This window comes from Lagenorhynchus albirostris, chromosome 2, assembly GCF_949774975.1.
Source record: "Lagenorhynchus albirostris chromosome 2, mLagAlb1.1, whole genome shotgun sequence".
NCBI classification, from domain to species: domain Eukaryota; kingdom Metazoa; phylum Chordata; class Mammalia; order Artiodactyla; family Delphinidae; genus Lagenorhynchus; species Lagenorhynchus albirostris.
In genome coordinates, this window is record NC_083096.1 from 23,920,731 (window position 1) to 23,946,915 (window position 26,185).

The 26,185-nt window shown below is 36.7% G+C and overlaps 1 protein-coding gene, 1 non-coding gene and 1 pseudogene across 6 annotated transcripts in view; 2 read left to right on the forward strand and 1 right to left on the reverse strand.

Moving 5' to 3' along the window:
- Positions 1-26,185, reverse strand: part of CDC42BPA (CDC42 binding protein kinase alpha) — a 326,828-nt gene that overhangs the window by 218,616 nt on the left and 82,027 nt on the right. For all 5 annotated transcript variants that reach the window (XM_060128307.1, XM_060128299.1, XM_060128320.1 and 2 more), the window contains exon 3: positions 243-326. In XM_060128307.1, coding sequence (XP_059984290.1) covers positions 243-326 — 84 coding nt within the window. The remainder of the gene's footprint in view (positions 1-242; positions 327-26,185) is intronic.
- On the forward strand, positions 14,782-24,616 carry LOC132516415 (cathepsin B-like; annotated as a pseudogene).
- On the forward strand, positions 15,235-15,306 carry TRNAK-UUU (transfer RNA lysine (anticodon UUU)). The gene has a single exon. It is a non-coding gene; the product is annotated as a tRNA-Lys (tRNA).

Here is a 26,185-nt window from a genome sequence, read left to right on the forward strand (position 1 = left end):
TTCAAAGGGTTTCCATTTGGTTTTCAGATAATATTAAAATAGCATCACAAATGTAACATTCATCATAACTATATCATAATTGTGAATTACTGAATTTGTCTTTTAGGCTTTAAAAAATAATGCCATCGTAGATAAAAGGTTACTAAATGATACTTAAAGACCTATGGGCTCTCTATCATTTTATTTTTCTCTAAAAATATTTCTAAAATATTATTTAAATATTCCAATAATTAGAATCTTACCTCAGCTCTTTTCAGCATTTCCCATTTATTCAATATTTTCATGGCAAATACTTTATCTGCATTTTTTAGTTTCACTACAGCAACCTAGGAAAGGAAATACAACTTTTAAAATGTGACAAATAATACTTTTTTTCAGTCATCCATTTTCCTTTTTCCTCTCTGTAAAAAAAATAAATACCAAAATTATCAGATTTCCATGCAGTTCAAATTCTAAGATCCTAAATCAAATAATATTGTCAGTTGAAAAAGTTACATTAGTGAACACGTGTCAAACAAACAACTGTGTTTTTGAACATGGTGTCGGTTGGTGATCGTATACTATATTCTCGTTTTCAAGTTTTCTGCTCTGGAATTTAAACTCAATATCTACTATCACTAAGAAATTGACCAAAATGTACCAAATGAAATAACTAGAGCTTAAACACTGCATGCCAAATTCCAACACGATGCTACAGGGAAAGCCAGCTGCCAAAACAAACATGTTTCATGGGGATCAAACAGTACGCCATAAACTGACACGCCACGTATTCTTACACACTATACCACAACCCCCAACGTGCGCGCACGCACACGCACACACACACACACACACACAACCTAAAGATCAATTAAGGCTAACACCTCTACAAATTGCAGACTTCACACATACCTTTCCGACAAAAAAAGGAACAGATATTTCTGTATTTTGTATTTTAGTTATGTATCAAAAAACTGTCAAATACAAATAACTAATCCCCTATTTTCACTCTCAACAAACCGATTACATTTCTGTTTCTACTTCTCTCCCTCAGTTTGACTAGATAATCTCAAAGGGCCCTTGCAGCTCACTTGGGATGCTATAGAGCAGAGACTGAACTACATGAGAGGAGACAAAGGCTGTTTCCAGCCTTTACTGGGCGCGGGTGGAGTAGGGGGAAGACAAATACTACTCTAATGTGCAGAAGGAGAAAACAAACTATATACAACATATCTACAAACAGTTCAAAAGGATAGTTCTAAGCATAGAGAATAGGTTTAAACTCAAGTCCAAAATTTTTTAAATCTTAATAGCAAATGTACATATCAGGGGCATTTAATAAATTTATTTTTGGATCATTGTGCAATAACAATAATATGACTATATAATTAAAATCAGTGTATAATACTATAATATTATCTAAACTAGAATACATCTTGGTAATTGTCATAAATGGTTATACTAATGACTGTGATTACAGTTTCTCATCAATTAAAATGGTGGGAAGGAAGAAGAAATATCTCAAATTCATATGCAGTCACTTTAGTCTTTAGTCGTATCTGGTCATATCTGCAGAAATGATGGATCAGTTGGTTCATGTTTAAAGAAAAGGAGCTGTACAAGATATAGAAACAACCTAAATAGCCAATGACAGATGAATGGATAAAGAAAATGGAATATTATTCAGCCATAAAAAAAGAAGGAAATCTTGCTTTTGTGACAACATGGGTGAACCTAGAGGATATTATGCTAAGTGAAATAAGCCAGAAACAGAAAGACAAAAACTGTATGATCTCACTTCTATGGGAAATCTGAAAAAGGTGAACTCACAGAAACAGCAAATTCTATTTCTAGAATTCCAATTCTAGAAAGGTGGTGAAAGGGGCTGGGAGTTGAGGGAAACGGGGAGATGTTGGTCAAAGGGTACAAATTTCCAGTTATAAGATGAGAGATGAGTAAGTTCTGGGGGTCTAATGTACAGTATGGTGACTATAGTTAACAGTATTGTATTATATACTTGTAAGTTGCTAGAAAAGTAGATCTAAATGTTCTCACCACAAAAAAGGCGGGGTGGGGGGGAGTGCTGTGATAAGGAGCAAGGAAAAACTTGAAACATTTTTTCACTAGGATCTCTGAAAGTCTGAAAACACAAGTTTCATTATTCTGCAGACTCAAATCATATGCTACACAACTGGGAGCACAAACAGATGGAAGGACAGGAGCATAAAGCTAGACATGCCTACATTTAAGACAGGGAAGAGATAAGGACGGCTATCACTTAAGCCCTCTCTTATTCTGTTTTAGAGAATGGCTGAAAGACTCCAACACTTAGATTTGCCCTTCTCAGGTCATGTGGTATGAAAAGAACTCCTCCCAGCACTGTGTGATTCACGAATTTTCTATGCACATGAGTATATAATTATCTGATGATAACCAGTATAGTAGTAGCAGTATTCACCAGCATATATAGAGTGTGTTCTAAATGCCAGTTACTCTTCTAAGAGTTTTATGAAGGTCCACAATCCCTTACCTGCAATTCTAAAAGCCAAAGGGTTTTCAAAATTCATTTGGCAAATGAATCAGGCAAAGCATAGTTTTGGGGGAGTTCTGTTTTCTTTTTAATCTCAGTGTAAAGATAAACATGCTTCACTGCAGAAACACCAACGCATTTGCTTATGAGGTTCTGCTCAAAACCCCAATAGGACTGTTATATAAAATAGAGTATATGTATTAAATTATCTTTCTAAAATCCAAATACTATTGGAACCAAAACCACCTCTGGATTATAGAGCTGTGCAGTAGAAATAAGCTAGCACTTACTGAACACTCAAACCCTGAGCTAGCACTTAGCGTGGCTGTTCAGGGTAGTGGTGATAGCGTGGACTCTACAGCCAGACTCGGGCTATACACAAGTATGAAATATTTAAAACAGGGTCTGGCACTTAATAGGTGTTCAATAAGCAATAGCTATTATTATGTGCCAAGCATTATAGCCCAATCTCTCAACTGTTGTTTACTCTATCACTAATACGTGGTAGACGTTAAACATCCTTATTTCTTCCATTTCTGTAACAAGGAAATAAGAAGCTTTGATCTCTTCAACTTCCAACTTTATAAATTTATACCCATGACACATACATCAACATAGAAATATAGTTAGAAATATCCTCAAATGAACATATATATATACAAATAAAAACTAAGCCACAATATTTACGTGTGGTTTCCAACAGTAAAATATTGTAAATAACTTAAATATTCTGAAAGGTGAAAGTTACTGAACATACCACAAATAATAGAAAATTATTAATATTCTTGAAAATGTTGTTAAAGAATACTATTTAATAGGGAAAAGTTCACAGTATATTGTTTAAAAGAAGTTTATTAAAATTTGTACACTAAAATTAATTTTTTTATATATAAAGTATTTAGCTATACATTTCTATGCCATATTTATTCTGAGAAAGGCATCAAAACATTTTAAAAATCAGGTATTTCTAGGGGATATGATTTCTATTGCCCTTTCTACATTTTCTGGACAGAACATATGAAATTTGAAGCATGGGATGGGATAGTATGGAATACCATACCTCATCCTGATCATGAAATGACCATTAATTACTGAGGTATTTACAATGTGGCTGATAATGGCCAAAACGAGACCCATACTACACATCTATGTGATAATCAGGAATGCCATGCTGCTGCAGGGTGAAAAACATTCTCAAAGCTAGCTTACAACAGTTTCATGAGCTGCCTAAAAACTCTTCTGGAATGCAGTGGGATGTGGTGAAATAAAAATGTCAGTTCACACAGAACACAAACTTATGGTTACCAAAGGCAAAACGGGGTGAGGGAGGGATAAATTAGGAGTTTGGGGTTAGCAGATACAAACTACTATATATAAAATAAACAACAAGGTCCTACTGTATAGCACAGGGAACTACATTCAATATCCTGTAATAAACCATAATGGAAAAGAATATGAAAAATATGTGTCTGTATCACTTTGCTGTACACCAGAAACCAACACAACATTGTAAATCAGCTATACTTCCATTTTTTTTAAAGGCAGTTCAGAAAATATTCTTAAATTATCGAATTGATGACATGATGAGACAAGAGTATGAAGTTGATGAAGTGATAAAATAAAACTGATCTTGCTTTTCTCCTTTGACACTACAGATCATTTTCATGTTCATTTCAGTAAAGAAGAAGGAGGAGGAGAAGGGGGAGGGGGAGGAGGAGGAGAAGGGGGAGGGGAGGACGGGGGGAGGAGGGGAGGAGGGAAGGGGAGGGGAGGGGAGGAGGAGGGGGAGGGGGAGGGGGAGGAGGGGGAGGAGGAGGAGGGGGAGGTGGAGGAGGGGGAGGAGGAGGAGGGGGAGGAGGAGGAGGGGGAGGAGGAGGAGAAGATTCTCCTAGAAATCTAACTTCAGGTTCTAGATTTTCAAGAGCCACAGCTAACTGACATATAAGAGGGTAGTACGTTAAAATGTCCTTTCTTATATAATTTGATCAGAATGAACAGTACACTTAGTATGGACGGGAAGATTATAAATTTAATACAGAACAAAGACATGTTTTTAAAAACACCAAATATAGAGCTGTCTTTAAAGACAGCATATTAAAAGCACTACGATGTTAGAAAAACTGCAAATGCTACAGAAAAATCAGTAGGTGACAAATGTAAATGAATGAGTTCTTAAACACGATTTAAGAATCATCACTTATAGATACAACATATAACTTAGGAATGATCATACTATATTAAACAGAATTTCAATATCCAAGAAGCAGCTGGCATGCAGTTCTACAAATCTAGTCTACATTCAATATATCCAGAATTTGCCATACCTCCTCCTCTAGTCCACACCATTCCCATCTACCATTATGTCTTGCCTGGACTATCCTGCCTAGCCTCTCTACTTCTGCTCTCACAGCCCAAAATCTGTTCTCAAAACATCAGCCACAGTGATTCTGTTTAAACTAGCTCAGATCATGACACTCTGCTCCAAAACTTCAGTTTCTGATCTCTCTCCATGTAAAAAAGTCCTTGCTATAACTTATAAGTAGCGTGGTCCAACATATCGTGGTCTCCCAGATCTCATATTACTCTCCTCCTAGATCACTCTCTCCAAACATACTGATCACCTTGTTCAATCTCAACTTAGTGTTTTTGCACTTATTACTCCGTAGGTCTCAAATGGTCTTTCCCCCCTATAGCTATACATGGTTTGCTCTCTCAATCCCTCCCTAAAATGTCATTCTGCCCTTTCACACTTTCTATCCCATTTCTTTGCTTCCTTTTCCCCTTAGCTCTTTTTACTTAACAAACTGTATATTCTATTTATGTATTTTGCTTACTGTTTGCCTCACTCACTAGAACATAAGCTCTATGTGGGTAGGTATTATTTTTTTCTCATTTGTTCACTAGTACGTGCCCAGTGCTTGGGAATCAATAGGTACGCAATAAATATTTACTGAATAAATAACGAGTGATTTGTAATCTATATGAGTGTATCTACATAGAAAGTTGAAAGGCATCAATACAATACGCTCAGCTTCAAGTACACTACTAAATTGATACTGAAACTCAAATAAAAATAAGGCATCATGATAAAAGAGATACAATTCTGTATCTTAAGGTTTAAGTGTGTACCAGATTATTCCAGCTCATGTTGCTCTCCTAACAATTATGTACGGCTTTTAAAGTCTCAACTTCACAGCTTAGCTTTTATTATCTTTCGTGTATTGTTACTGTTCACTATTTATTGCTCCATGTCTTTGTCTCCTTTTTATCTCTGCTGTATAATGTCTACCATCACTTATTAATAATAATAATAAACAAAAACAACTCATTTATCGAAAGCTTACTGTGACTGGCACTGGGCTGAGCACAATACATATACTGCCAAAATCAATTCCTACACCACTCTAAAGCAGGTTCTACAGTCCTCACGACCTGATTACAGAGCTAGAGTTATTTACTGCTATGAGTACTGAATAGTTCTCCAGGTTTTTGAAGAGATCTTCCCATTCATCATGCCTATAGTCTTGATTCCTATTGTCATGTTAATGGTGATCATTGTTAATATGTATGGAAATCACTGTATTTGTTTTTTTATAAACTGCTCTGTTAGTGATCAGTCTGTATTCAAAATATTTAATTAAAAAATTAACTGAGTCTCTTTAACAAGCAAACTAAAAACACTACAAAGAGTTCACTAAACCGGCTAGAGGTATCCTCTCTACGGAGTTGCAATTTATATATATAGTAGTGATAGTCAAAATATTTAGAACTTGGTACAGCATGGGCATTGACCAATTAGAGCAGACACTGGCTATAAAAATATAGTATGCCCATGCCAGTGTGCCCCTATGGACTGAAGACTAGCCCATATACAGAGGCTTCAAAGGTGAATCATGCAATATAACTTAAAAGGTCTTTCACTCTCCCTTGAATCCCAGGAGAGCCAGGGTACAGAGTTTTTAAGGAAGAATGAACGGCTAAAAATAATTCTCCTTTCAGACCCTAAGACTAGGTTATGCAGACACATTAGGGCCTAGTTATGGTAATTAGAGGAAGCAAGCTAATTAAAAGCTTTTGACACCTGAAGCAGGGGTAGCAGGCCAAAGCAGCAAGCTTTCACAACAAGCTCTGAAGCCCAGAAGCCTTGAAGCTGCCGGAGCAAGGCTGGAGCAGGCAGAAGCGGTGAGCCACCAGGAAACTGTGGACAGGCAACACCCAGGGCGTAAGTTAAAGGTTTTCCTGAAAGCAAAAAGGAAAACCCAGCGTTAAGTTAAGCAGTAACTGACAACAATTGAGTCGTAGAGAGTAGGTTCTTAACTCATAGAGCTGTTGATTTTCAATTATATCTTGCTCCTTTATTATTTCCCATAATTTACGCATTTCTTGTAGGAGGTACATAAATTATGCTTTCATTTTCAGATTTTTTCTTTTTTTTTTTAAAGAAAAAGCATAATTGAGAGAAATGCTGTTTCTGTCAGATATCCATGCCAGAGATGAACCTATCCACTGGGTCTATATAATACCTAATGACAAATTCCTGATAGAAGACAAAATACTTTGGAGAAAAAAAAATTCTCTTTAGGGCTGTCTGCATTTTGAAATCTATTAGTTGATAACTACTACAGGGTATGTAAGGCCACCAGAGATATTTTAACCAGGAATGAATAACTAACAGTAAGAACTCATAAACCAGCCAATACTACTTTTCTGTACAAAATTCACTGTCTTAAAATAGAGTAAACTATCTACAATCTATTTGTTGCTTTTATTTTACATACTTTAATTGATATACATACAGAGCAAGGAGAGAGGGAGAGAGGGAGAGAGGGAGAGAGGAGGGAAGGAGGGAAGGGAGAGAGGGAGGAAAGAAAGAAAAAAAGGAAGGAAGGAAGGAAGGAAGAAAGAAAAAGAAAGAAAGAGAGAGAGAGGGGGGAAGAAAGCGAGAGAGCGAGAGAGAAAGGAAGGAAGAAAGGAAGAAAGGAGAAGAGAAAGGAAAAGGAAGGAAGGCACCTTCTCATACTAAATCTCAAATATTATCAGTCATGCGTTAAACACTCTGAATTGACTCTGGATCACACTGGCCTATGACCAGGCAGGACTTAGTCTACTGACAGCCAGACTGCTGTCTGCAGCAGCCCACTCCCGACCCTGCACCCATTCTTCAATTCTTCCAAGCATTAGGACTATAGAGCAAATATCACTGTCCTTAACTATCTGCCTCACTTAATCCTACTGAGTAACTGTAAGCAATTCTCCAGGGCCCTGTCCTTTTCTTCAGTCCCTTTTATGGAAAAAAATATATAAACAAATATACATATTATTTAAGTATTTAAATTATTGCTTTATTTTTTCCATAGTTCAATCTCAACTGAGCCCTAAATCTATCTGCAGCCTCAACATTAATCCCTTGTCCTTTACCAATCTTCTAAAATGACCTGTGCCACCCTGCTACCACCATCTGTCCTATCCCTGACCTATCCAAACCTTACCCTGCAATTAAGGACCTGGTAGCCTACTTCACCGAAAATAGATCCTTCACATTCCCTCATACCACCTTTAAATGTTTCTCTATTTCTACTTCTCCTTACTTCTTTTCCTTTTGAGCCCAAGAAAGAAGTGTCCCCACCACTTGCAAGGATAACAGTATCATCTGAGATCTTAACGCCAGGCTCTCCCCCTTCCTTTTCTTCTTTCCCTTGTTCCATTAAAGATTTATTTCTGGACTTCAAGCCTTCTTTCTTATGGCTCCTGAACACCAATTGATAAACTTTTCCATGACCATCTCCCATCCAAAAACAAAACATAAAACAAAAACTTTATTGCCATCCTACCTTCCCCTCAAGAAAGTGATATCACATTCCTTTTTCCACAAGGTATCATTTCTCCATAAAGCAAAGAGTACTATATGCTTGCTTTTTCCACTTGTTCATCATTCGTTTCTCAGCCTTCTTCAATCACCTATTTCAATCTAGTTGCTATTTCCCTCTACTGGACTGAAATTACTCTCTCAAAGATCAATTATGACCTTCCAAATTCCAAGTAAAATATATTGTTCTCAATTCTCATCTGTTTCAACCTCTCTTCACTATTGGACATCACTGACAATCAATATACTACCCTACTTTTTCTTTTTTCTGTAACCTATTAAATGATTTTCCCCAAGGATCCCTACTCCACATTTTTTATATCTCCTCTCCTTCCTGACCTGTATTATCTATTCCATATGCCCTAATTAATATTTCTATGCTGATGACTCCTAAATCCTTATCTCCTAATAGGTAGACCCATACTTCTAGTTACCTATTAGTCATCTCTCTAGAATGTTCAGCAAATATTTCAAATTTAACAAGTCAAAAACCTGCACGTTAAACTCATTTACTCAGGTTGCATACCTCAATCATCCATGATTTCTACCTTTAACTTATCACTGACATCCAAAGTGACTTCTTTAACAATCTGTCTATCCCACCTATCCTTCTTGCCCACTGGCCTGCTTCAAGCCCTCATTATTTCATCTGAAAAATGATAATAGGTTCCTTTTTGACCACCTTGCTATATGCTAACTGCTGAGAATACAAAGAAATAAAAGAGCCCTTGCTCTCAAAAATCTCACAGTCCAGTGTGGGAAACATAACTAAACAGATAATTACAGCACAGCATGAAAGGAAAGGTAAAAACAAGGTCCCATAAAAAGCACAGAAGAGAGATTCCTAAGCCAAAAAGGCAGGAGAAAGGAGGGAGGCATGTAATCTGTGAATATATATGTTAACATTTCTTGGAAGAGGTTACTGACATATGAGTCTTACACAGTGAGCCCCAGAAAAAGGGGACCAAGGGGGTTCTGACTGGAGAGAGGGAATATTTGGGGAAATGGGGGCAGCGTGAGCGAGGCACAGAAGCAAGTGCTATCTGTGCGGGGGACAGGGGTGAAGACAGTCAGGGATAATAAGCAGTTTTCTTTCTTAGGAAAGGTTTTCTTCACAGCAGGGAATAGCTGGAAATGAAAGTGAAGGATCCAAATAATGGAAGGGTTTGTATGCCAGGCTAATCAACTAGAACCTTAAAATGTAGATAACAGGGAACCATTCTTCATATTTGGTTGTAGCTACATCACTTTAATAGCTCTGTGGAGAATGGTTCTGAGGCAGGGAAAGAAATGAGAAGGTTACAGCAGTAGCTGAGGTGAAAGATACTGAGGACTTACCTAAGGGAGAGAAGAAGAAATTCAAGAAATACTTAGGATAAAAAAAATCAATGATGAATTGAATGACGTGGAGGCTAGAGAGTGAGAAATCCAGGATCTCCCTCCCTCTGGTCTCTTCTCTACCAAATCCTTCCTCTACACTATCAGTATGATCTTTCGTATCATTCTCATTCTATCACTACTCTGCTTATTAACATTTGAGAGGACTCCCATTCCTATGAAATAACGTTCCTTAGAATAGCATACCAAATCATTCGCTGCATCTGCCCAAGAAAACTTTCAATCCTCATCTTTCACCACCAACAACAAAAACCCTATATTCCAGGCACAAGATTACTAACTGCTCCCTGAATAAAAGAAACGCACTTAAAAGAATAAAATAACTATTTTGATTCTTTTAGAATATAATTATTATAGAAAATTTATAAAACTAAAGTATAAAAAAAAGCCACAGATAACATTATTTCATAGAGAAAACGACTCTGAAATCATATAAGTTTGTCCATATCCTTTCAACCAGCAAGGTCCTCTTCTAGAAGTTTCTTCTAGAAGTAATTATTTAGAAAAGCATCTGAAATACAGTGAAAGCATTTTGTACAAAAATGCTTTGGAGAGCATTATTTCTAATATAGAAAAAATAGAACAACCTAAATATTTCATTCATTTTTTATGTATTAAGCACCTACTATGTACTAGACACTGTTGTAGGTGCTGGGGAATTGCAGTGAACTGACAGGGGAAAAATTCCTATATTCATGGAGCATACATTCCAGCTCAACACTATTATTAAATAAATTACAGAGCTTCCACATAATGGACTTCTATGGAGCCATTAGAAATCAGGTTTAAAAGAAATGTTTCAACATATGGGGAAAAGACTTAAAATATTTGGTTAGAAAAGCTGGTTAGATATCAATGTTTATAAAACTATCCCAATTTTATTACCTATGAATAGAAATAAAATTGGAAAGAAATGCCCCCAAAATTACAGAAGTAGATCTCAATGCTGTGTACCTTTCCCTCTTGTAGATTAGACTGTGATCCTAATCAAGGGTATGGAACATGTTTGGATTATAGTATATGGTTAATAAGTATTTTTTTCATTAGTCAAAATAGAGAAGGATGAAAGAAAAAAAGAACTTCATTTTTCTGTTTTTAATCTCCAATAAGGAAAATTATTATATTTAAAAGTACTGTGCTAAGTACTGAGTATAATGAATAAAGAAACTCAGTCCTTGCCTTCACTAAGAGTCTATTGGTGAAGACAAACATTAAACACAGAAATAAGGCATTTAAAAGTTAAAAGTATAAGTGCTAGGAAGAAGTTGTACAAGGTTCTCACCTTCCCCATTAGAAAGATAAAAGTATCTTACATCTTCACTCCCATTTTTATAAACTCATTAATCTACTGATTTCATTTTCCCATTCAGTTCTTTCACTGATTGCATTCTGCCATCAATTCTTTCACTCATTTGCAAATATGTAATGATTTTAAAGAAGCAACAGTAATAACAAAATATATTTTGTTAGACCGGGATGACCTCCACTTTCTCTGAAAACACAATATCCATTAATATTGGCCTTAAATATAACGCATGAGTCATTTCAAAGTATCTGCAGGAACTGTATCAATAAAAGGTGAGTGCCTGGACAAATTCACTCTGCTCTACTTCCCATTTCTGTAAAACTTATCCTGCTGCTTTTTTATTCCTAGAGTTCAAATTTGGAGTGAATAAAAATAGTCTATCTTTAAAGCGAAAAAGGTTCTACCCTCTCTATTAGACTCAAGAGACAAGTGTTGAAAAACAAAGGTGAGTAATCCTCCTTCACTTCTGTGAAGTCCTAAGACTCAAGACTTGTCCTCTAGCAATCAGCCTAGAAGCCCATATCTTAATATGACTCTGCTCCACTAGCAAATGAGTTTCTAAGGCTGACTAGAAATAATTCAGCTAGCTGGATATACATAATTTTTGTCTATTTTGAGATCCAAAGTGAGGAACGAAGGTTTACATTTGAGGGAAGGTAGTGGGAAGTCTCCAGCTTGGCTCCAAGTTCATGTCTTAATCTTTTTTAACAGGGGATCCTGATAACACTAAACCTGATCTGGCTCCAACATACTGGTTAAAACCCACAGGCAAAGAGAACAGAGTAACTGGAACCTTATGTCCTTACATGGATGCAACGTCTTATAGCCCAGAAATAAAAAGTATCAAAAACATCCAAGATTCTAGAGTACAGGGACTAGAGACATTCATGGAAGGTATCTAGACGCAGAACAGGGAAGACTGGGATTCTCAAGGGATGGAAACACTTAAGTAGTATAAAGAACCTGAGCTGTGCAGACCAGTCAAGAAATATTCAATTACTGAAGCACCAAGAGCCAGGTACACTGACTTTTGTTGATGTTTTCTTTTTGTTAGTATTTAAAGATGGTTTTGAGATGGTAAATGAGGGACACTCATTTACTTCTCTCTCACAATCTCATGAAATTACAGAAAATATATGTTGTTCAAAGGAATAAAATTACAACACTGGAAAATAAGAAGAATAACATCAACGAATCAGATATTTTAAAGAATTCCTGAAATCTAGGATGAATAAAATGGGATTAGATAGAGACAAGAATGGAGAAAGCATAGCCCAAATTACATTACAGAAGAAAATTAAGGCACAGATAAGAGCAATGACATAGGGAGTTAAAGCTCAAAATTAATAAACTCAAAGACTAAAGAGAGCTCATAAAGAAACTGTCAGTGTATATTCCAAATGTTTGAATTTTTGCCAGAAGATATAATTGTATACTTTGAAAGGAATAAAATAATAAATGAAAAGGAAACTATCAGAAACCACAAGGTACTTTGGTAAGGTAGCTGGTAACTGAAGTAATATTAAAAAACTAGTATACATAAAATAATAGCTTTCATATTTTCCAAGAAAAAAAATCGGAATATAATGGTAGTAAACTATCCCAACAACAGCAACAGAAGAAAAAATACCTAGTAAATGAGCCAAAAGTTTAGGAAAACTGCCTATCTTTCTTCTCAAAAATTATAAATCATAATGTAATTCCAAAGAAGACTGGGTATCAATTCTCCTTTAATTAATCCGTAAATTTAACATTATCCCAATGAAAATAACACTTTTTTTAAGTAGACAAGTTGAGTCTAAAATTCATATAGAAAAATAAACCTTCTATTTTTGGTGGTATGTAAGGTTAGATACTTTGAATGAGCTTTCTAAACATAGCAAATATGAAAAACTATTAAAATCACCTTTTAAACATATTTCAGAACTAGGATGAAAGAAACTGGTATAGCATCAAAACTAAGTGCATCTAAGAATACTAAATAACAAGCAAGCATAGCTGGCTTTCACCATGAAGGTTTCTGCCAAACTCTGGAGACTGAATTTTCATGTTGGTAACTGTAAAGCAGGTAGAAACAGGAAATAAAGACCAGACAGCACACAACATAGATAATCTAACAGGAAGCCATACATGTAAAAAATATCTCCTAAGACTAATAAATGGATTTAAAATGGTCACAGAATACAAGGTCCATATACAAAAAAATCTACTGCATCTTGATATACTAATAAATGGTAAATGTTCCATGCGTTCGTCAGCTGTTAAACATAGTGTACTATGTCAATTAAGTTGTCTGTTAATTGTTGTTCACATCTTTTATTCCTTACTGATTTTTGTCTACTTCTATCAGCTATGAAAACAGTGTGTTAAAATTTCCTACTATGAAATTGATATGTCTATCCTTTTAGTTCTGTCCATTTTTGCTCTATATACATAAAAACTGTCCATTAGACAATACTAAGTTATAATGGATGTAGTATAATAAAAATAAATATTTTTCCTTTGTCCCTAGATCTTGGCACACAGCCCCTAAAACCCTTTGAATTTGTGGAGTTATAATATTCTTTTGTGTGTTAAGGAGATGAGTGGTGGCGGTAGATAGTTCAGTGTCGGGGGATGGTTGCCTGAAAGACTACTCCATTATTAGAATCTTGTGACTTTCAGCCCCACCCCCAACATGCAGAGAAGGGGAGAGGGGCTAGAGATTGAGTTGTTAATGGCCAACAATTTCATCAATAATGCCTATGTAATGAAATCTCCATACAAACCCCTAATTGAAGGGCTTCTGGGAGCTTCCAGGTTGCGGAACACATCAAGGTGCTGGAACAGTGGCACACTCAGAAAGGGCATGGAAGCTCCATACCTCTCCTTCCATACCTTACCCTATGCATCTCTTCCATTTGGCTGTTCCTGAGTCGTATCTGTTACAATAAACCAGTAATATCAAGTAAACTTCTGGGAGAAGTTAAAGATGGCAGCATAGGAAGACCCTGAACTCACCTCCTCCCATTAACACAACAAATGTGCAGCTACATAAGGAGACGTTTTCCTCTGAAAAGGACCTGAGAACTAGATGAACAACACCTTGGCAACAAAAGATAAAAGAGACACATGGAGAGGGGTAGGAGAGGCAGAGACATGGTTTTACTTGGGACACCAGCCCAGAAGCAGTTACCCACAGTTAGCAGGGATTCCAAAAATATAGAACTCTTCCTCAAGGAGTGAAGGTATTGAGCACTGCATGAGGTACCCCAACCCTTGGGTCTGGCACAGGAAAGGTGAACCCCCAAAACATCTGATTTAGCAAATAAATGGGAATTAAATCCAGGAGAACCACAGAACCAAAGGGAAGGGAGTAGCCACTATTAAAGGGGTCACATACAGACCCACTCACCCTGAGATCCAGTGCAAAAGGAATGGTTTGGAAAGCACCTACACCATAAGCAAGGGAGACCCACTTACTAATCTTAAAGTTGCTGCCAGAGAGACATGAGCCAGCTGGAACATTCTCTGGGGACAGAAGCACTGGCAAGCTTTGCAATAACATTCTAACTTGCTTATGACAGAGCTGATGAATGACATTTTTGGTGTCCTCCCTCTAGGCTGTTAGCACCAGGAGGGATGCTCTACCTACGCCATGCCACAACCTGGTCAGGTGAGCACCCTAAACCCCCACTTACCACACACACCAGCCACACTACAATGGGGCTGGACGAGCACCCTGCATCCAGCCCACCCTATGCAGCAGCTGAGCCAGGCAAGTGCAACACACCCTGCCCTCCCTGCAGAGCAGCCACAGCTCTGCCACAGCCATCAGGTGCACGCACCCCACACGAGTGCCATCCCTTGAGTGCCTAGCACTGAGAGCCAGGGGAAATGGCACTTCTGGGCCTCATGGGTCATCTCCTACACAAGACCGCTCTTTCGAAATTGGAAGAGTAGCTGTTTCGCCCAATACGTGAAGACAAACATAGGCAAATGAGGCAAAAAAATATGTTCCAAACTAAAGAACAAAACATATCTCCAGAGAAAGGCCTTAATGAAACAGAGATAAGCAACTTACACAACAGTTAGAAGTAATGCTGTAGAGATGGCTCACCGAACTCAGGAGAAGAAAGAACACAATGAGGACATCAACAAAGAGATAGAGGGAATTCCCTGGCAGTCCAGTGGTTAGGACTTGGTACTTTTACTGCCAAGGCCTGGGTTCAATCCCTGGTCAGGGAACTAAAATCCCACAAACCATGCAGCCAAAAAAAACCCAAAACCAAACCAAAACAAACCAAAAACAAAGAGATAGAAAATATAAGAAAGTACCAAACAGAAGTTATAACTGAATGGAAAAAATACTTGAGCAGTTCAAAATCAGACTGGATGAAGTAGAAGAATGAATCAGTGAGCTGAGACAAAGCAATGGAAATCACCCAGACAGAGCAGCAAAATGAAAAAAGAATTTAAAAAATTGAAGATACCTTAAGGGACCTCTGGAACAACATCAAGGTGAATAACATTTGTATTATAGAGGTCCCAGAGGGGAAGAGAGAAAGAAAGGGCCAGAACAATTATTTTAAGAAATAATGGCTGGGGCTTCCCTGGTGGTGCAGTGGTTAAGAATCCGCCTGCCAATGCAGGGGACACGGGTTCGATCCCTGGTCCGGGAAGATCCCACATGCCGTGGAGCAACTAAGCCCGTGAGCCACAACTACTGAGCCTGCGTGCCACAACTACTGACGCCCACGTGCCTAGAGCCCATGCTCTGCAACAAGAGAAGCCCGCGCACCGCAACAAGAGTAGCTCCCACTCGACACAACTAGAGAAAGCCCGCACACAGCAATGAAGACCCAACACAGCCAAAAAATAAATAAATACAATAAATAAATTTTTTTAAAAAATAAAAGAAATAATGGCTGAAAACTTCTCTATCTGGGGAAGGAAGCAGACATACAAGTTGAGGAAACCCAGAGAGTTCCAAATAAGATGAACCCAAAGAGAACCACAGTGACACACATTATAATTAAAATGATAAAATTTAAGGGTAAAGAGATAAACAACCTATTACATACAAGGGAAACCCCATGAAGCTATAAGCAGATTTTTCAGCAGAAATTTTACAGGCCACAGGGAGTAACATGACTTATTCAAGTGCTAAAAGGAAAAAAAAAAATTCCAATCAAGAATTCTCTAGCCATCAAGGTTATCATTCAGAACTCAGCAAGAGTGGAGTTCATCACCACTACATCAGCCATACAAGAAATGCTAAAGTGACTTCTGTAAGCTGAAAATAAAAGACACTAATTAATAGTAAGAAAACATACAAAAGGGAAAAGGTAAATATATAGTAAAGGTAGTGGATAAATCACTTACAAAGCAAGTATGAAGGTTAAAAGACAAAATAGTAAAATTAAAAATACAATACTTAGTTAAGGAAAGCATAATATTAAAACATGGAAAAGGTGTTATCAAAAATATAAAAGATGACAGAGGAGTAAAACTTTAAAACTTTCAAAAAAGTTACTATCAACTTAAAACAGATTACTGTATACTTAAGATGCTGTATGTGAACCTCACAGTAACCCCACACACACACACACACACACACACACAGACACAAACACACACAAACACACACACACAAACTTATAGTAAACATACAAAAGAAGAAGAGAAAGGAATCTAAATAGAACACGAAAAAAAGCCAGCAAACAAGAGAGAAAGAGAAGAAGAAAGAACAGAGAGGAGCTACAAAAACAGCCAGAAAACCACTAACAAAATGGCAGTAAGTAAATACCAATCAATAATTAATTTAAATGCAAATGGACTAAATTCACAAATCAAAAATCACACACAGTAGCTGAATGGATAAAAAGACCCATCTACATGCTGCCTACAAGAGACTCAATTCAAAAGTAAGAATACACACAGACTGTATGTGAAGAGATAGAAAAATATATTCCATGCAAATGGAAATGGAAAGAGGTGGTGTAGCTATATTCATATCAGACAAAATAGACTTTAAAACAAAGACTTATAAAAGACAAGGGCACTACATAATGATAAAGGGTTCAATCCACCAAGAAGACATAACATTTATAGATATGTATGTACCCAACATAGGAGCATGAAAAATATATAAAGCAAATACTAACGGACCTAAGGGGGAAAAAATGAAAGCAATACAATAATAGTAGGGGACTTTAACACCCCACTTACAGCAATGGACATATCATCTAGACAGAAAATTCAGTAAGGAAACACTGGTCTTAAATGACACATTATATCAGATGGAGTTAATAGACATATAGAGAATACACCATCCAAAAGCAGCAGAATACACATTCTCCTCAGCTGTACATGTAACATTCTCTCTCACATGCACAGATCACATGTTAAGCCACAAAACAAGTATCAATAAATTCAAAAAAAACTGAAATCATATCAAGTATCTTTTCTGACCACAATGGTATGAAACTAGACATCAATTACAAGAAAACTGAAAAAAAAAACCCATAAAAACATGGAGATTAAACAAAATGCTACTGAACAGCCAATGGGTCATTGAAGAAATCAAAGGAGAAATCAAAAAATACCTAGGACAAATGAAAACACAAATAAAATGTACCAAAATCTATGGGATGAAGCAAAAGCAGTCATAAGAGGGAAGTTCATAGCAATACAGGCCTGTCTCAAGACATAAAAAAAATCTCAAATAATCTAATTTTACACCTAAAGTAACTGGGGGGAAATAAAACCAGAACAAAGCCCAAAGTTAGTAAAAGGAAGGAAATACTAAATATAAGAAAATGAATAAATAAAACTGAGATTAAAAATCCAACAGAAGAGCTCAATGACACCAAGAGCTGGTTCTTTGAGAAGATTAAAAAAAAAAAAATCAATAAGCCTCTAGCTAGACTAACCAAGGAAAAAAGAGGGCTCAAAAACATAAAATCAGAAATGAAAGAGGTAAGTTAAAACTGATACCACAGAAATACAAAGGATCATAAGAGAACATTAGGAACACATATACACCAACAAACTGGACAACCTAGAAGAAAGAGATAAATTTCCAGAAATATACAATATATACAATCTACCAAGACTGAAAATTTTAAAAAAAGAAAATCTGACTAGACCGATCACTAGTAACAAAATTGAATCAGTAATCAAAAAAACTCCCAATAAACAAATATATAGAACTAAATCAACTGACTGGTGAATTATTCCAAATATTCAAAGAACAGTTAATGCCTATTTTTCTAAAACTCTTCCAAAAAACTGAAGAGGAGGGAATGCTTCCAAACGCTTTTAATGAAGCCAGTATTACCCTGATACAGAACCAGACAAGGACAGGAAGGAAGGAAGGAAGGAAGAAAGGAAGGGATGGAAGGAGGGAGGGAGGTTCGGAGGGAGTGAGGAAGGGAGGGAGAGAGAGAGAGAAAGAAAGAGAGGGAGGGGGGGAGGAAGAAAAAAAAATTACAGGCCAATATCCATGATTAACACGGATGTAAAATTCTCAATAGAATATTAGCAAACTGAATTCAACAATACATTAAAAGGATCATACACCATGAACAAGTGGGATTTATCCCGGGAATGCAAGGATGGTTCAACATCTGCAAATCAAACAATGTGACACGCCACATTAACAAAATAAAGGATAAAAATCATATAATCATCTCAATAAATGCAGAAAAAGCATTTGATATTATTCAACATCCATTTATGATAAAAATTCTCAACAAGTATGCACAGAGGAATGTACCTCAACATAATAAAGGCAACATATGACAAACCCACATCATACAATTCAACGGTGAAAAGCTGAAAGCTTTTCCTCTAACAGTAACAAGACAAGGATGCCCACTCTCACCATTTCTATTCAACACAGCATTGGAAATCCTAGCCACAGCAATCAGACAAGAAAAAGAAATAAAAGGACTCAAAATTGGAAAGAAGTGAAACTGGCACTATTTGCAGAAGTGCAAATATATATATAGAAAACCGTATATATAGAAAACCCTAAAGACTCCCATCAAAAAACTAATAAATGAATTAAGCTAAGTCGCAGAATACAAAATCAATACACAGAAATCCATGGCATTTCTATACACTAACAGAGAAAGAAAAATTAAGAAAACAATCCCATTTACCACTGCATCAAAAGAATACCTAGGAATAAATTTAACCAAGGAGATGAAAGACCTGTACACTAAAAACTATAAGACACTGATGAAAGAAACTGAAGAAGATACTAATAAATAAAAAGCTATTCAGTGCTCATGGACTGTAAGAATTAGTATTGTTAAAATATCCATACTACCCAAAGCAACCTACAGATTCAATGCAATCCCTATCAAAATTCCAATGGCATATTTCACAGAACCGGAACAAATAATTCTAAGATTTGTATGGAACAACAAAAGATCTAGAACACCCAAAACAATCTTGAAAAAAACAAAGCTGGCATATACCCTGAGAAAACCATAATTCAGTAAGAGTCAGGTACCACAATGCTCATTGCAGCTCTATTTACAATAGCCAGGACACGGAAGCAACCTAAGTGTCCATCGACAGATTAATGGATAAAGAAGATGTGAAACGTATATACAATGGAATATTACTCAGCCATAAAAAGAAATGAAATTGAGTTATTTGTAGTGAGGTGGATGGACCTAGAGACTGTCATACGGAGTGAAGTAAGTCAGAAAGAGAAAAACAAATACCGTATGTTAACACATATATATGGAAACTAAAGAAAAAAAAATGGTTCTGAAGAAACTAGGGGCAGGACAGGAATAAGGACGCAGACGTAGAGAATGGACTTGAGGACATGAGGAGGGGGAAGGGTAAGCTGCGACAAAGTGAGAGAGTAGCACTGACATATATACACTACCAAATGTAAAACAGATAGCTAGTGGGAAGCAGCCACGTAACACAGGGAGATCAGCTCGGTGCTTTGTGACCACCTAGAGGGGTGGGATAGGGAGGGTGGGAGGGAGGAAGATGCAAGAGGGAAGAGATATGGGAACATATGTATATGTATAACTGACTCACTTTGTTATAAAGCAGAAACTAACACACCATTGTAAAGCAATTATACCCCAATAAACATGTTAAAAAAATCTCATTATAAGGACATATCACAATTGTTTATCCATTCATCACTTGATGGGCATTTGGACTGTTTCCTTCACTAATATGACTAAGGCTACTATGAAAGTTCATGTACAAGGTTTTGTATTTACATGTGTTTTCAATTCTTTGGGGCATGTATCTAAGAATAGAATTGCTGAACTGAATGGTTGTTTGTCAAAGCAGTTGTACCATTTTACATTCCCACCAGCAATGCACAAGAGTTCCAATCTTTCTACATTCTTGCAAACACTTATTACTGTCTTTTAATTATATTCACCTTAGTGGGTGAGAAGTGGTATCTCATTGTCGTTTTGTATTTCCCTAAAGACTAATGATGTTGAGCACCCTTTCATGTGCTTATTCGTTATTTATATATCTTATTTGGAGAAATTTCTATTGAAATCAGTTGTCAATTTTTTAGTTAGGTTATTTGTGTTTTTATTGTTGAGTTATATTCTTTATATATTTCGGGACAATAGACCCTTATCAGATATACAACTTGCAAATATTTTCTCCCATTCTGTGAAATGTCTCTTCAATTTCTTGACAGTGTTATTTGGAAGCACAAAAGTTTTTAATTTTGATGAAACTTAATTTATCTTTTATCGTTGGTACTTGTGATTTGGTGATTGTGATATATTTAAGAAACTACTGCCCAAACCAAGGTCAAAAAAGTTTACATCTATGTTTCCTTCTACGAGTATCAGTTTTAGCTCTTACATTTAAGTCTATGATCTGTTTTGAGTTAATTTTTTATATGGTGTGAGGTAGAATCCAACTTCATTCTTTTGCCTTCATTTTTAAAAAATATTCTCTGGGTATAGAATCATAGATGACAAGTTTCCTTCTCTCAGCAGTTTTAAGATGCCATTTTCTATTATCTTCAACTTCCATCATTTCTGTTAAAAGGTGAATTGCCTTCTCATTGCTTATTGGAAGTTACATGTCCCTTTCCTCTACTATTAAAATCGTATCTTTATCTATGGTTTTCAGAAGTTTTACAATTATGTGGCTGGATGTATTATGTGCCTAGATGTTTTTATCCTGTCATGGAGTCAACAGAATTCTTGAATCTATGTATGGATTTATGTTTTTAGTTAGCTCTGAAAAATTCTCTGCCATCATTCTCTTCAAATGTTGTTTTTGTCCCATTTTCTCTCTTTTATCTCCTTCTGGAAATATAAATACATACATGTTAATTTTTTTTACTATGTCTAATATGAAGCCTAACTTATTTTTAAACTTTCCTTCCATTTCTTTTCCTCTCCATGCTTCAACCTAGATATTTCCTACTGACCTATTTTCCAGTTCACCAATCTTCTCTTCAGTTTGCTGTGAAACCTATCAAGTTTTAATTTAAATCACTGTATGTTTCATTTCTACTACACTGATTACCTTAATCCAATCTGGGGTTGATTTGATTAGAATTGAGTTGAGTTTTGTGAGGGCTGGCCTATTTCCATTTGTCCTTACACCAAATGGTGTAGACTTTCAGGAGTTCCAATTAACTACCTGAGATATTTAACAGAGCCCTCCTTTTTATTGAGAACTGAACTCCAATTTTAGTTTCCCTTACCTGTGAGATTTCTGAAAGTTCTCTTTAACTTCTCTGCCTCTAGACAACTGCCTCCAAGAGAAAGGTAAAGCTGAATGTTGGGGGTTCACCTCTCAAAACACCTATTTCTGTGACTCTTAGCCCCTTGAGTCCTTAATGATTTCATAGCTCTTATGCCTTCAGATAGATGAATTTATATTTTAATCAAGGTTTTCTACTTGTTTTCAGCAGAAGATTTGGTATGATATAAACAAGTGCGTTAGAATCAGAAGTTTTATGCAAATTGTTTAGTATGTCAAATTTCTCAAAATATTCCACTGAATTTTTATTGGCATTCCACAAAACTTATAGATTAATTTAGGGAGAATTGACATCTTCAGAAATTTTTTTTTCCATATTTGAACATGGTATATCTGTTTTTCAGGTCTTCTTATCATACATTTTAATAAGAGTTTTAGAATTTTCTCCATGTAGATCTTGCGCATTACTTGTCAGATTAAATTCTAGAAACTTGATTTTCTTTTATTATTGTGAATGGTATCTTATATCATCTCTTCTAGCTAATTATTTTGAGTACAAAGGAATTCTGATTTTCAGAAAACAATCTTTTATTTAAGAAATACTAAATTATCTTATTAATACATATAGTTTGTCTATTTCCCCTACAGATTTTTATATAGGTGATCTCTAAACATTTACGGATTTATCTCTTCTCTTCCAATCCCATTAACTCATTTCTATTTATTTTCTTAATGCACTGGCCAGGAACTCCAGTAACATAAAAACACTGTTAACCATCTTTACCTTATTCCTGATCTTAAATGGAATGCATGTACAGTTTTTCCATTAATGTTTGCTTTAGGTTTCTGGGCACATATCCTTCATCAAATTAAAGACATTCTCTTTTATTATTTCTTAACAGATGTATATTAAATTTATGCTTTTTCTGAAATTGAACAAATCATGTACCCAACTATTTTTAAATATATTAACTTTTTTAAAGAACTAATTTTGGGTTTTGATAATATCTACTCTCTAAGAGATTTCTGGCCTTATTATTTCCTTCCTTTTTGTTTACTCTATAGCTCTTTTTCCAACTTCTGAATTAATATTTGTCTCATTAGTTACTGTATTAGTTTGCTAGGGCTGCTGTACTGAAGTATCACCGACTGGGTGGCTCAAACAACAGAAATTTATTTGTTCTCACAGTTCTGTAGACTGTAAGTCCAAGATCAAGGTATCAGCAGGGTTGGTTCCTTCTGAGAGTCGTGAAGGAAGGTTCTGTTCCAGGCCTCTCTCTCTGGCTGGAGATGGACAACTTCTCCCCTATGTCTTTACATCACCTTCCCTCTGTCCATGCCTATGTCCAAATTTCCCTTCTTATAAAGACACCAATTATATTAGATTAGGGCCCACCCTACTGACCTCATTTTAATTTAACTCCGTAAAGACACTATTTCCAAATCATTGTCACAGTTTGAAGTACTGGAGGATAGGACTTCAGTATATCCTTTTTTTTTGAGGGCGTGGGGAAGGAGACACAGTTCAGTCCATACCAATTACCAAAGTTTCTTACTTCCTGGTAAATATATAAGTTATAAATCTCACTTTAAGTATCTCACAAACTTTGAAGTGCAGCATTTCCATTAATATCTAATTATTTTATAATTCCTCTTATGATCTATGCTTGTAAGTGTGCAAACATTTGAGTCATTTTTAGCTATCTGACATTTATTGTATTTTATTCAGGTCAGAGATTATGGTCTGCATAATGATGACTTTTTGGAAGTTACTGAAGCACCCTTTGTGGCCTAGAACATGTAAATTTTAAGAAGGATCTGTATGTGCTAGAAAAAAATGTGTAATTCTCTGCTGGATGGAGAATTCTATATATATCTATTAGGTTCAGCATGACAATCATGTCATTAAAATATTTTATATCTTGTCCAAGTGGCAACATGGTGGACTCGGGTTCCAGACACCAGATACTGAGATTAGACATGGCAACTGCAGGCTTAGGGTCTCCACAACTTCAGTAAATCCAGGATCCAGATGCCAAAGTGTGGTGGGCCCTAGCCATCATTTTCTGCCTGATGGTGCTGCCTAGTATCCCAAGCAGACCCTATTTTGCACCCCTGCAGATGAACTGTTCAGCCTCCACAATGGTGGTATGAACTGAATGGGCTTCTTAAGCATTTCCTGGATAGATCCAAGCTGCCTCAGAGAGTACAGTTTGCTAAGAAAATGGATATGCCAAAAACATTTTGCGACCGAGGAATGGTGGCTAAACTGTCTAAACATTAAAAAAGACATTGCCAACAGTCCTGTGTTTCTTCCTGGGCATTTATGGGGTCATAAAAACCATTTCTGATCAGATCTGTATTGACACCAGTAGGAATGCCCCCACAGAGATGCCTGCTGAAAACGTGCTCATCTACTGCGAAGTATGGGGATGGCTGCATGGGGGCTTTCCCTCTGGAGCCTGGAATTTCTAGACCAAGAAAGGTCTCTGGTGGCCTCTATGATGCCCACGTAGGCTGTAGGTCCTATTCTATCCCACAATGTGAGCACCATTTCAATGGCTCTCAGCTACCAGGAGATGGAGGTGAAGAGACACTCCCAAGTGCAGCAAGACCTGTGAGCCTGGCTATACTCCTTCCTACAAAGATAACGAGCACTACAGCTGCAGTTTCTACTATGTCCCTTAAGATCGCAGCTGATATTTACAAGAATGGCCCAGTAGAGGGAAACTTCCCTGTGTATGCCAACTTCCTGCATGTCACAAATGAAATGAAGGGAGGCCACACCATCTGCATCCTGGACTGGAGAGTACAGAATGCCACCCCTTAATGGCAGGCTGTCAACTCTAGAAAACTGAGCAGAGTGACAATTTCTTCTTCAAATTCTCTAAGGAAAGGACTACGGTGGAATCAAATCAGAGATAGTGGACAGATTCTCATGTACTGATCAATACCAGAAAAAAAGTTAAGCCTACTGCAGCCTATCCAGCCTGCCCTGCACAAACTGTTTTTGTTTTTGCTTTTAATATGGCAGGTTGGGTTAAGGTGGACATGAGGGTGGAAATTCCTTTTATTTTTTCAGTTCAGATAGGACTGAAGAGTTTAGACGGTGGCTATGACAAGACTAGACTAGGCCAAACCTGTGTATACGATTTGAATTGATCCTTTCTGGGTTAAAAAGAGCTCTCTTACACAGAAAATAACTCCAAACCCTGTCTACATCTCAGCCTCATCAGTGGACTGATCCTTACTGCTGACAAGGCAGAGCGCCCTTTAAATTTCCTAATAAGGACTTTCACAGAGACTAGTTCTACAAAGTGTCTGCTGCTCCAAAGCCTGCTACAACCAACCTCCAAACCTTCCCCAACCAATATCTCCAAGGAGCAAAACTGAGTGAGAACGTGACGGGTTTAAATGAAAAACTGAATTCCTAACAAGGATCTAAATTCCCACATATATTCACTACCTCTTCCCAAGTAGTTATTTTTGAGGTTTGGAGTAAGTTAAGAGGAGAAATGGTAGACAGCCCTTTAAATGAAGAAAGCCACTTTTTCATTTGGTCCCTAAATCTGTTGAATTTCCAGTGTTGCATACCCTCTCTGTTCTTTTCTGTAGCATGATTTTTTTTTTTTTTTTTTACCAGAAGCTTTATTTGCAATGAACCTGGGCTGATCATAGTATGAACAATTCTAACACTGGCTAGAACTGTTGTGCTAGTTGCAGAGTATAAATCCCAACAGAAATAGCTTAAAACAAAACTAGGTGGTCCCCACTAGGTACAGATTTAACTGACCTCTAATTCCCTTGGTGAAACTAGTTTGGGAGAAACCAGTTTTTATCAATTTTTAAAATCACTGCTCTACCAAATGTTTTAACACAGAATGGAATAATTATGCCATTAAACAGTTCCACCTTCAAAAAATAAACACTTCTGGGCTTCCCTGGTGGCGCAGTGGTTGAGAGTCCGCCTGCCGATGCAGGGGACTCGAGTTCGTGCCCCGGTCTGGGAGGATCCCACGTGCCGCGGAGCGGCTGGGCCCGTGAGCCATGGCCGCTGAGCCTGCGCGTCCGGAGCCTGTGCTCCGCAAACGGGAGAGGCCACAACAGTGAGAGGCCCGTGTACCGCAAAAAAAAAATAAAATAAAAATAAAAAAAAAATAAAAAAATAAACACTTCTAAGTCTCGATTTTTTTCATCTGCTTAACTTGCTAATTTCGGAGGAGAGTTAAAAGCTCTATCTTCAACTGTTGAAAGTTCTTGTATTCCCCTATGCAAATTCTATCAGTTGTTACTTTATATATTTTAAAGCTAATTTGTTAGATGAACATGTATTCCACGATTACTATAGCTTCTTTCATTAATTTATAACACTTGTAATTGATTAGAACACAGATAAAGA